We start from the raw sequence: 13,102 nt of genomic DNA, 5'->3' as shown, positions 1-13,102 counted from the left end.
AGAGTTAGTGAGAACAGGAATCTAAGACAAACGTTGTCCTTTGAGTCATCCTGTCCAGTGCTGAACACACACAAGCAGCAGATCTGTCAAATAAGATGGTGCTATTAGTAAAGAGTCTCTTTTCAGAGTAAATCCACACTTTAAGGGACTAATTCAGTTGACAGTGTAGCAGGTCTGCACGCTACAGCACAACTGAGATTTCCTTTCTATGTCCTCTGTTAGACAGCTGAAATCTGACAGCTGTAGTCAGTCTGTGCAGAAGCACCTGGTAAATTTTCCATACAGTATAAAGTCATTTCAGGCCACCAATGAGAGAATACCAAAAGTGGGGGAAGGGAGGGGAGAGGGAGTAATAAGGAAACATAGGGATGGAAACAAGTTTCAGTATTAGTAAGACATTTTAGTCTAGCTAATTAGCCTTCACACAACTTCTGTGGTAATGCCCGGAGAAGACTGATATATGAAATACCATCTCACTTCCTTTGCTGCTGTGGTTCTCAACTGAAGCTAAATCACAAAAGGTGCTGAGCCACCTTGGGAATAGACGTGCCAGTCGCTTCTCATTTTTCATGCTAAAAAGCAAATGAAAAGCAGGCTGGGCACCCTCAGCAAAATTCCCTCAATGCATCCTGTTCAGATTCTTATTCATGCAGATATGTCCGCCAACCATAGCAATCCTTGGAGGTGTAGGTGTCACTCAATTGCTGCATCCGCCAGAAGACCTCACCACAATCACTCTCCTTTTGTGTCATCCACACTTTTTTCTCCAGTTGACACGGACATAATTGACTTCAGAATGTGGTTTGGGGGAGGAGGAGCCTATAATTTAACACCCCCAGCTGTACTCGCTCCTTTTCATAGTGCTTTTTTAACAAGATGCATGGCTTAGGGGCTGGAGCCCAGCTGCAAGGGGTTAGGGGATAATAACCTACCTGATTAGGAATGCTGGGCCAGCTGACAGAGATGATTGGCTAGACTCAGAGGAAATTAAAAGCTCCCAAGGAGGGAAGCTAGGGAGGGGGAAGTTGGTATGCCGGGGGGTGGAAAAAAAGCAGCAGCACTAGCACTGAGCTTGGGTTGTCTTGCTCCAGGTCTGAAGAAAGACCTGAGGTTTGATTTTCCATCCCTTCTTTGCACGTTTGCTTGTTTTGTTTGCTGGGGTGAAGAGCTTTCCACATGTATAATAAGCAGACTGGAACCAAGAGCTGACAGGCTTTTATGAGGAAGCTGGCTCTTGTGTCTGCCTAAGGGGGAGTCAGCCTGCTACAGCTTGTATTTCTCTTGTCACTTCTCATATTTTGCATCATTGTGTGTTGATATAACAATCATATATTGTTGATATAACACTATAATGATGCCCAAGGTAAATGTGGGCTCCTCCAACTATACTGCAAGCTGGTCCCTGAACCTGGCATCTTAGGGGCTGCACTAGATCATCCGGTGAGGTCCGTTCCAGTTCTGCTTTCCTATGAACCTGCAGGTGTCGCAGATTTTTTTGGTGGGTGTCAGCTGTGTCAAGGTTACTGTGAATCCACTGCAGGGCCCCATACATGTACACGTATGACAAGTGTCTAATGCCAACTTTGCACAGTTCAGTGAGCAATAACTACTTCATTCCCTACTAGAATTATACGGCATTACATGAAAAGCCAAAAGCCTTCATTTACATGTCCGTATAAATGCTCTCCCTTCCTATCCTATTTGCCTGTAACTTTAATTAGACCTCATGTGGCTTAGCTGTTGTCCTTATGCTATAGCAGCAACATGTATTTAGACATTTTTATTTGTTTATTTTTGCCACCACTTGTAGTGCTACTAATGCATCTTCTTTATTTCATTAAAAGCCATTTAAGTTTCACAGCTGAGGGTATCTGATTGATTCCTTTTTTTAACCTCCCCTCACACATTTCTAGCTTTCGGTTTACTGCTGCTCTCTGAAATTAGATGTTGCTCCTTCCTGCAACCCCCTACCCAGGGCTGTCATGAAATATAATTAACAAAATGAGATAAGGCAGGACTGGACACCCTGAGGTTCAAAGAGAACCTGTTTAGGTTACAAAGTCTACAGTTTTAATGCCTCCAGGTACCAGTTAGCACAAACAGAAAACAGTACAGTAGGGCAGGTCAAAGCAACTTCTTTTCATCTTTCTGACCTTTTCAGTGGGTGAAAGACCAGAGGAAGAAGTTTAACTTGGATGAGCACAACTAAACTAGAGCAGCCTATAAGTATTGTAAAACATGTTTACCTTATTTAATGAACTGATGTGTAGAAATTCCTAGATAAAACTCAGCAAATAATGGGAGAAAAAAATTGTCCAAAGGAGTTCACTTCTGGATTAAATACATCCTTGTTTTGAAGACACTAATGATTTAGCTAGCTCCAAACACAGTTCAGAAAAGCAACATAATTCTGATCTGCTTGTGACAAAATTATTGAAGTTTCTCTACAATTTTTTATTAAAAAGAAGACTGTTAAAAGATAGTTATTATTATTAATCATTGTAATAGTATTTTAAATAATTACTACTGTCATACAAATTATTATACTAAAATACCATTGGGCTAAAAACTGTACAAACAACACAAAAATGGCCCTGCCTTGAGGAACTGAAATTCTCAGGCACTGAAGTTGCAAAGATTTATGTACATGCTTTGCATATTGTATGCGATACCATGCAAGTCAATAAAATTACTTGGTGCATACAGTGAAGCTTGTGCTGGGGTCTTGGTAAAACAGAAGAGACAACAGGTGGATATACCTGAAGGTGAGATTACAAATTAGAGTTAACAGGTGCTAATTGTGAGGAATACTAGTTGATGTTAAGGTTAGCACATGCTAGTGATGAGTTACACATTAACAGTTAATGCCATCTGATGTGCACTGCTCAGACCTGTGGCAAGAGGGCTTGCAAGCTGGGGTATGGCTAGGGACTGCAAGTCTGCAAGTCTGCTATGTGCCTGTCCTGCTCACTTGCTCTCTAGCTGCAGTATAGGTGGGGGGGTGGGGAAGGGACCCACTGTGCTCCTTGGATCACCCTTTCATCCCCCACCCCCATATCTCCCTGCCACCTGCCACTGGTCCCTGGATCACCCCTCTCCCACTGCTCAATCGGCCTCTCCCCCTGGATCACCTCCCTGTCACTCCAATCAACCTAAGACCAATAGTGAAAGCCAGGTGTGGGGGGTTTCCTCTCTTGCCTTTTTCTGGACTCCTTGCATCACCCCACACACCTGGATTAAAGCCCCACCAGGCCCTACATCTCCTCTGCAGCTCCTCACTCTTAGCTTTCAATCATTTCTTCACTATTGAAAAGTAATGAACTCCCTTCTCGTCAGTGCAGAGGCAGAAAAGGATCTTGGAGTCATTATTGATGCCAAAATGAACATGGGCCAGCAGTGTGAGGACGTAGTCAGGAAGGCCAACCGCACCTTGTCATGCATCCACAGATGCATCTCAAGCAGGTCCAAGGAGGTGATCCTCCCCCTCTATGCGACACTGGTCAGGCCGCAGTTGGAGTACTGTGTCCAGTTCTGGGCGCCGCGCTTCAGGAGGGATGTGAACAACATGAAGAGGGTCCAGAGGAGGACCACTCGCATGATCAGGGGTCAGCTGGGCAGGCCTTACGAGGAGAGGCTAAGGGACCTGAACCTGTTCAGCCTCCACAAGAGAAGGCTGAGAGGGGATCTAGTGGCCGTTTACAAACTGGTCAGAGGGGACCAGTAGGCATTGGGGGAGTCCCTGTTCCCCCGAGCACTCCCAGGAGTGACTAGAAATAACGGTCACAGGCTGGTAGAGGGGAGATTCAGACTAGATAGCAGGAGGCGCTACTTCACTGTCAGGGTGGCTAGGATCTGGAAACAACTTCCAAGAGAAATGGTGCTGGCTCCTACCCTGGGGGTCTTTAAGAGGAGGTTAGACAAACCCCTTGCTGGGGTCGGTTGACCCCAGTACTTTTTCCTGCCATGGCAGGGGGTCCGACTTGATGATCTGCTCAGGTCCCTTCCGACCCTACCAACTATGAAAATATGCAACTATGAATGGACAATTCTTCTGTTGCAAAGAAATTGGAAAGACACCAGATCCGAATGTTCTTGACACTAGGGATTCCTTTTTGAAATCTATGGCTGTTTATAGATGTTACATTTTTCTAGGTTTAATCTGGACTACAGCCATCACTATATACATGTAGATGTCTGTCATCCAAATTAAAATTGTCTCCAGTCTGAATTAACTAATCCTCATTGAAGAAGGATTAAAGTTAATGCAGACTAGGCCCGTGTGAATTAGACAATTTAAACTGTATTAATTAGCATGTATATATGGCATTGTTGTTAGGAAAAACAGTCCGTAGGAACTCAGATATGCATTTCAAATATCAGTCCCCTCAAGGGAAACTCAGTTGGGTTTCTGAAACACAACAGAGGTTATCAGGCACAAAGTAACACCTTTACGAAGTCAAATGTGTCGACGACGCCTTACTGTGACTAAATATCAGCATCCTAACTAAACCCCCAGCCCTGCCCAAGCACATGGGGCTACTGGTCTGTGACGAAGGGGGCAAACCCCCTTGATTGCCTATTAACCCTCAAATCAAATTGAAATTTGATTTGAACTGTGCAATGTGAATCAGTTAACACAGCTTAGAAAACAGTGAGTGCACCTACAAATGGGCTCTTTGTTTATCTTTTGTGTCATGTATAGACATTTATACACCAGCAGTGTCAATATTGCCCTTAAAGGATCTAATGGCACCCCCGTGTGTTGTGATACCCTGGTTGAGAATCTCTGCATTAGGTCATAACTGTTCATTTTTCTCTCTTTTCTGTCACAGTTTAATAGCTTACTCAGAGCAGTATGTGGAATATGATCCTTTTATAACTCCCGCTGAACCTTCCAATCCTTGGCTAAGTGATGATACTATCTTATGGGACATAGAAATGAGGTAAGACATTGAAATTCCTTGGCTATGTATAATAATGTTAAAGCAATTATTCTATTTTATTGGTACTGCTGTCCCCACATTCCCCTATGGATCGTGTGTATACATGTACATTCAGAAGTTATCCATGATTACAAGGAAAAGGGGCTCACACTCTATTTCTCTCCATATTAAATTGTCATATTGAGGTTTAGGCCTTATTTTTAACTCACTTGCTTATGTCAGCTATGTGTAAAAAGGGCAGAAGGTGGGTCACCATTCTCCAGTGCCTTGTGTTTTGGTGAGTCATAAGAATCTTTGGAAAATGCATTTATAGGGCCGCCAAGTCAGGACAGATACATTTTATGCCTGCTTTATTCAGCTGTGGATCACTACAGAAGATGAAACATAGGAGGTCAGAGCCAGTATGTTTATTAGCCATGCTCATAAGAATAGAAGCACCAGCTACTAACACAGCTGGTGATGGCAAGACTGGAATCATTATGTCTGCACATGCCTATCTGCTTCAGGAACACCCTTAAATGGAATAGCACACTATTCCTATGATAGCCCCTCCTCAGCTCATTTACATGTACTCATCAACCATATTGCTAATTCTCAGTGCAGGTGACTAAGTAGCAGCTGATCTTACTGAGTGAATATTCAGCTGGCATTCTTAGGCAAAACCAAATCTGTACTGGGAGTGACATTAAGATAAGCAAACATTCAAAAGGAAAGTGACAAAATTCATTCCAACTGTGTTAATTCCCAACTATGACATTTACCCCCAAGGAATAAATCCCAGGTCTGTCTCCAGAGGACCAATCTATGATGAATCAGTGACTATGGGGAGAAGGAGACTTGGCAGCAAAGTGTCCAAGTCTATAGCAATAAGCCCATACAGGGAAGGGGTAATTGATTTGAGTGTTTCATCAAACATATGGGTTACCATCTCCACCAGGCATGGGGATCTGCAATCATTTTCTTAATCCCTACTCCTCTTATCTTCATTTCCTAGTAGATAGTCTGCATTTGTGTTTAATCTTTTCCTTTTTTCTTTTTTCCCCACAAGACTGCATGCCTTTTTCATCTCCTTAACTGGGTTTATATGGAACAAACAGCCATAACCATGGCAAAATGCCCCTGTGGTGTAAACAGAGTTCTAGTGAGCTCCCACTTACAAGGTACCCTGACATCCAATGTTATATTAATACTGTATCTACCCAAGTGTTCAGCATGGTGTCTCATGAAAGACTTACATACTCCTGAGTACTCTGATTTAAACCTGATATCAGGACTTTTGTACACATTTAAAAGAAATGATTGGCCTCTGCTAGGATCCTATGTTACACTGATGAAGATTATTCACTTGGTGATGAAAGTGAAAGGATTTGACTGATGAGAGATGCAGCAATTGTATTTATTCTCTGTTCCAAGAGCACTAACTGTGTCAGCACCTAGTTGCAGTTTGTTTTATAATTAAATGTTCCAGCTACAGACTGTAATGCCTGCAAGACAGTTTCCCAAATTGGGAAACGTGACCTTCAGGTTTTTCCTTCAGGAAAATGAACTTGTTGACACCCATTTTCAATCCCACCACATGCTGGTAAGTTCCCTGTCCATCTGAGAAGTGTTCAGTAACTGTGACATCCCAATTAGTCTGTCATGGCAATCTACGCTTTGGAAAATGCATCTCTAAGTAAAGCAATTCAAGGTAGACCAGAACTTGACTCTTCAGATGTCCGATGGAGCTCATAACATACCACAACTCACTCCAGGCCTTGATATTGTGTTTTAAAACAACATCTTCTTCCTTCAACTTATTTTTTCTTTCTTCATTCTCTGTGCCAAAGTAAAATATAAGCAGGACCATTAATTTAAATTCCTGGGTCTCTCTGACTTCAGCAGGGATACCGCTTTCCCTTAGACTCTCTAATTTTAGAGTTCTTTGTGATCATAAATCAAGGCTTGGCCGCAATCTGGGTAATAGGCACATAGCTCAAATAGGCATTGCACTCACAAGAACCCCTATCTTTTGCTGTCACTTTTGTGATCACCCATCCTATATTTTAATGGAGGTGTTATATTTGGTGCTAGTCTTGCGGCCACCTTCTTCTCAAAGGTATCAGACCTTTACGCGGTATGGAACATGTGTCAATGCAGAGATTGTCCCCTGGAAACCTCACTCTGATTTGCACCTCTCTGTACAACTTCCTCCTGTTTTTAATTATGCAATTTCTCCATAGTAACTACACAAATTACTTTCATGAAAAAAATAATATTAGGATAGCATTTAGGATAATATTTTCAAAGATGATTAATGATTCAGGGATTAATGTTTTGGAGTGTCCAACTTGTAACACCATACAAGGGCCTGACCATCAAAGGGTGGTTGCCTTCTTCATATATCAAAGATACTGGCATCCAAAAATGGAGGTACTCAAATATACCTACTCAAATACATCACCTTTAGAAATCTTGGCCATAATGCATTTTCAAGCTGCTCCTAATGCAATTATGCAGCTGAATAGGAGAAGCCAGCACCAAACAACCAGGCAGTTCTATGTGACTCAACAGCAAATGCTCTGCAGGCCACCCTGCAATCTGTGCACCACAGTTTGATTGTCCTTGTCTTGTATGGTGATTGATAAGTTACCATGAAGCATTTAAGCAGATAAAAAAGTGCCCTTTCAATATCAGCTTTATTTCCCTCTAATGTAGGTGGTCACCATAAACACCTAAACTTTTACATCATATTTAAATGGTGATATATCCTGCATCTATTCAGGGAATTAAATTAGGTGCCCCTTAGGTTTATTCTAACTCCTTGATTCTATGTCTTCCTGCTTCTGCCTAAATACTGATCTGTCATGTACTATCTTATATCACAAGATTATAGGCCACTCACAGGTTAATAAGTCTGATACTGCAACGTGCCTGATCTTTGGTAGTTCTTTTTCTAGGGTGTTTGTTAGCCCATAGTTGTGTGGGTTAATGAAAAAATAAATTTTGTGCTGGTGTGGTGAGCTTTCTCCTGTTGATATTCAGTTAAATCAGTTGACAGCTTTTGGACATGTGGCTGAAAATAAGCATTCATTTCTATCTCTCCCCTAAACAGCAAAGAACCCAGCCAGCAACGAGTGAAAAGATGGGGGTTTTCCATGGATGAGGTGCTGAAAGACCCAGTGGGGCGAGACCAGTTTCTTCGTTTTCTGGAATCAGAATTCAGCTCTGAAAACCTTAGGTAAAACCTCTTGACTTGAGCTGTAACACACCCAGGTATTGGGCCAAATCCAGCAGCCTTGGGTGTGTGTAGATGAAATGAGGACCCTAAATTGAAGCGATGGGTTTTAAAAAACACCGCTTCAACTTAGGGCCAATTAAGTCTCCATGTCATACACACACCCTGCTGACTTACTTGCCTCTCTGGAGGGGAGGTGTGGGCGAGCTGCCAGTGGGCAGAGCAGACCCCGAGCTGGAGAGAGTGGGGGGAAGGCTGGTGCTTCTCTGTGGCAGCAGTGGCCCCCCCCCCAGGCAGTACCCACCCGCAGGCACCCGGCTCAAGTGGTCCCAGGGGGCACCGCAGCTGCGGAGGGAAGCACCCAGCCCCTGCACAGTTCAGGCATGCAGGAAAGCTCTGGGAGAGAAGGAAAGATCAGGCTCGCCACTTTTCTTGGGTAGAGCCTGCTTTCCCGGGCTGCTGCCAGGCTGCCTGCAGGGCTTCCTGCAGAGCTCTGAGCTGCACGGAGCCTGGTGCTTCACTCCACAGCTGTAGGGGAAGCAAACTAAAACTTCTTGGAGGAGTTTTAGTTTGCTGCGCCCCAAGTCATGTAACAGGGCAGGTCTGTGACCTGGGCAGTGGCAGCACAGGAGACAGCGCTGGCTGCCTTGGTGCTGATACCAGCAGCATAGCTAGCTGCAGCAGTGGCTGTTTTTATATGCCCCTGCTTCCAAAGGTACTGCTACCTAGGTCACCCCCTTCCACTTACGGTACTGATTTCAGGTCGCTGCTCTAAAATATGGGGACACCAGAAGTTCTCAAAGAAGAGGTCTTCAGAATTTTACAGGAGCAAAACAGCAATTTTTTCCCCAGGCTCAGTCTGGGAAACAACTGAAACATTCTGGCTAAAAATTAACTTAAGTATGAGACACAGAACAGGCATAAGAAATTTCAACCTGAATGGCTAAAGCCTGACAAAGTTATCAGCAACAGAAAATAGTTTCATAATGGGAATCATCTTAATAACAGGCAGTGCTACCAAACCCTCAGTTATAATTTCATATCCTTTTTTTGAAACAAAGTGTGTTTAAAATCTAATGAATCCAAAATGAAAAGCAGCCTGGCTGGTGCCTTATACAGCCACCCATCTCCTGCCTGTGTGTTTGTATCCACATAATATGCAATCTCTTATCTGTGACATTGTGCCCTGGCTTGTCATCATTTCTGGTGAAGTTCAGGTCAGATTCACCTTTTGTGTCTATAGCTAACACCTAAAACAAATCTGCCATAAGTTTCCTGTGGATTTACTACATGAATCCAAGAGAGAAGAGATTGTAATTAGAAAAAGTAAGGATTTGCTTATTCCTATGTTAAACCTACTGGCAATAAAGAGGGAAATGATCAGTCTGCAAAAGTGCATCTCAGTTTATTGGGGTTTTAGCAAAATGTATTTTTAAGATTTCCTTAATTTTAAAAGATTGAATAATTCATAGAATATAACATATGATTCAACAACTCCTATACAGTACACCATCATCCAATAATTTTCATGGAGACTGATAGTCAAACCTATTCCCCAATTAATTCAAATTATATAGTTTCCAATAACTTATTTTCATCAAAAAATTCCCCATGTCATGTATGGAAAAAGAGTATATGGGAAGAACACCTTCTAAAATATACTTTAAAGGCCTGTTTTTATTTCCTATGCATGTTAGCCATATTTTGATTATTTCATACATGGTCTGCATAGGAAATAAAAATTTCCAAAATGTGGCTAATTTATGCACTCCGTGAAAAAAATCCCTATCAGTTTCCTTCCACTATTGTTTTTATTTTCATGCTACTGCATTATGGGTAATTTAAACCACAGTAGCAAAAGTTAGGGAACACTAATGGTTAAAGCATAAAAATCAGGACATTTAAGATTAAATTTGTTGAGTAGGGGTCTCCAGAAAGTGCGTAATGATCTCACTCACTAATTGAAGTTCAGTAGCTGTTTAAGGGAGAGAGGGAAAGGGTAAGAGTTGAACTGAACATCTGTTTTTATATGAAAATTTAATATAACTTGAGTATAAGCTTCCACGGGTTAAATTTGCATTTTTGAAGTTCCTGGAGTGAGCAAATGGATTTCTAATGCCGCCAAATCTGTAGTGTTCAGTGAAAGGAGACAATTGTGCACATTCCAAATTTATCATCAACGTTTGGCAGTCTTTGTACAGTGGCCAAAAATTGATAGGCACAGAGACAGTATCACTTTCTCCCCCTCATGGAGATAGTCCTCATCTTAGAATAGGCTTAGGGTACATTGGCGGGGCAGTATTTGGGAGTATGTGCTGAAAGTGTAATACTTGTTTTGTTGATGAGAGAGGATCAAATTGGGCCAGATTCCTAGCAGTTTTAAAGTGATATAACTTTTTAATCAGTGGGATTACTGCAGTTTACACCAGATTAGAATCTGATCCAGCATTTCCAGGGTCTTTTGTTGTGTGTGTGTGTGTGTGTGTGTGTGTGTGTGTGTGTGTGTGTGTGTGTGTGTGTGTGTAGGTGTGCATTTGTGGAGAGTGAACTCCAAGAATGAAATGCATGCAAAAATTGTTCAAACAAGTTAATTTTACAACAATGTGCTCAGGGCCAGATTAATGCATAGGCAAACTAGACACATGCCTAGGGCCCTAAGTGAAGAAGGTGCCCAGTTGTGCTTATTTTACACATCACAATTATTGACTGAAAAAAGTAGGGGCCCACGAGTTTGTTTGCCTAGGGCCCACTAAAGGGTTAATCCAGCCTTGACTCTGCTAATGTGTAAAAATCTGAAAGTGAGATTCAAATTCACTGGAAAATGACTTTAAACTACGTTGAAACAGACTAACTTCTTTAATTGTTTAGGGAGAAATCTAAAAAGTGTGCTAACAACAGAAACAAAAAACATATATATTCTTTTACTTTTAATATTCTGGGGAGCTACAACTAAGAAAATTATATGAAATTATCTTTAACCCAAACATGTTCCTTTAATAATTGCTGAGTTTTTACACATTCCCTTCACTTAAGCATATCTGTGTTCTTTGTTCTGGCAATTAAGCTGTAACTCTAAAACCTCAGTTAAAACTTCTCTATTTAAATATGGTACATTCTACAGATTACTTTTATTAATTACATTTGGCTTGGACTGATGCAGGGCAGAAGGTTTTGCCTCTGGCTGATGTTCATACGCTCATCCTATTCAAATGAATCCATAGGGTGCTGTAATTAGAAATCAAGTCATTACCTTTCTCTGTCACTGCCAGCCAGTTCTAATGCCAATATCTATTCTCTTTAACCTTAAGGTAGAGTGTGTTTACAGGCTAAGAAGTAATGGAGGCCTGTGAGGTAGAGCAATTCTAAAGACTGGCGCCTGCAGGAACAGAAGGGAATTTCTGTAGGCTGGTATGAATTAAGGCTCACTAGGGAGGCCATGATTTCACTGCTGCAGCATCCTTCACAAACAGCCAGCTTAAAAAATATAAAAACACTTGACGATGAGGTTTCAGTGCTGCGAAGAATGTGGCACACTTTCCCCCTCCTCCTTTGATTTTGCTTTCTTTTAAATAATTATCTTTAATACTTTGCTCTTTTTGACATACAAAATGCATTGTATGGGACCTAAAGAAGGCCACCAGGGCCACGTCAAATGAGCATGACTGTGCGGTATGTGGCACGTATGGCACATTCAGCTGTCCTCTGCACTGCAAAGGAGCAGCGCGGGGTGGGGGTGGGGGAGGGGTTTGACCCCTGGCTATCCAGGGGTCAAAAAAACCCTCCTGAAAAAAAAGCAGAGTGGCATCCACGGGGGCAGCATGCGCTGCTCAAAACCCGAACCTGGCCAGCCAGAGCTGCACTGTGATTGCTGGCCAGGCTTCAAGCGGCAGGATCATTGCTGCTGAAGCTCCGGGAGGTCCCCAGGACCCCAAGTAAGGCTGCTGGGGCCAGCCCAGTGCTGGCCTCATCCTCTCCTACCCAACCCGGGGTAACCTGCTGTACACCAGAGCACACGTGGAACAGGTATTTCCCAGGGACAACTAGTGGCGGTATACCTTGTGCCACCATTAGTTGTCTCCAGAGAACTAAACATCCACGTTCGTTTGGACATGGTCCCCAAGTTGAACAGAGTTAAACAACACAGACTAGGCCATGACTTCACATAAGGGTCTAGTCATACAGGACAGTGATACAGCCCTGATAGTGATTATGCAGGCACATCAAAAGCAGAATAGAGCCATATGTCATGAGTGACCAACCTGAGTTTTCCAGTATTCACCTGATTGTATGTTTAAATGGCATGATGCAGAACCATGCAGAGGTACCCAAGTTTGCTCAGCTGCTGGATGCAGGACAGCCACATTAACATGGTGGTCTGCTGAGGAGCAGGGCAATTGAGCCTAGTGAGCACCCTGATAATGTAGGTTTATGCTTCCAGTACCCCAGCTCCCCCCATGCAGCTCTAGCTTAGGTATCTCTGCACAGTATTGCCTTGTACCATGTAGACATGGAATCTACCAGCACTGCAACTGAAGAGAGTCCATGAAATGTGCCCTACATAGTACAATATTACATTCAAGAATAAAATATTCAATATTGAAATAAGGCAAATGAAGCTAAAATCTACCCTCTACTACACAGATATAACCCCTGTTTTACTACTCTGACTTCGGTGGGGTTACCCCACACCTTTGTAACTGAACGCAAAATTGATCTTTGCCCTGTGGCTTCAGCGGAGCTCTGCTGGTGATAGCAGAGGGCTGGATTCAGTGACCTACACAGACACATCCATTCCTATGTTTTGTGTTCCAGAAAACTGAACTGTCAGGCCCGCTACACTCCTGGCTTTGTTTGAACCCTCTTTATTATCTAGTCATTGGCTGGTATTTATTTATGTTAGAGCAGGAAAATCAATTAGTTCTTTTTTTCTCTCCTTTGTTAT

The 13,102-nt window shown here is 42.5% G+C and overlaps 1 protein-coding gene across 25 annotated transcripts in view; it reads left to right on the top strand.

The window, feature by feature from the left end:
• Positions 1-13,102, top strand: part of RGS6 (regulator of G protein signaling 6) — a 578,846-nt gene that overhangs the window by 480,320 nt on the left and 85,424 nt on the right. For all 25 annotated transcript variants that reach the window (XM_025212001.1, XM_025212004.1, XM_025212002.1 and 22 more), the window contains 2 exons: positions 4,833-4,943; positions 8,038-8,163. In XM_025212001.1, coding sequence (XP_025067786.1) covers positions 4,833-4,943; positions 8,038-8,163 — 237 coding nt within the window. The remainder of the gene's footprint in view (positions 1-4,832; positions 4,944-8,037; positions 8,164-13,102) is intronic.

The sequence above is a fragment of the Alligator sinensis genome, unplaced genomic scaffold (assembly GCF_000455745.1).
Source record: "Alligator sinensis unplaced genomic scaffold, ASM45574v1 scaffold381_1, whole genome shotgun sequence".
NCBI lineage: Eukaryota > Metazoa > Chordata > Crocodylia > Alligatoridae > Alligator > Alligator sinensis.
This window is presented reverse-complemented; position numbering and strand designations above follow the sequence as displayed.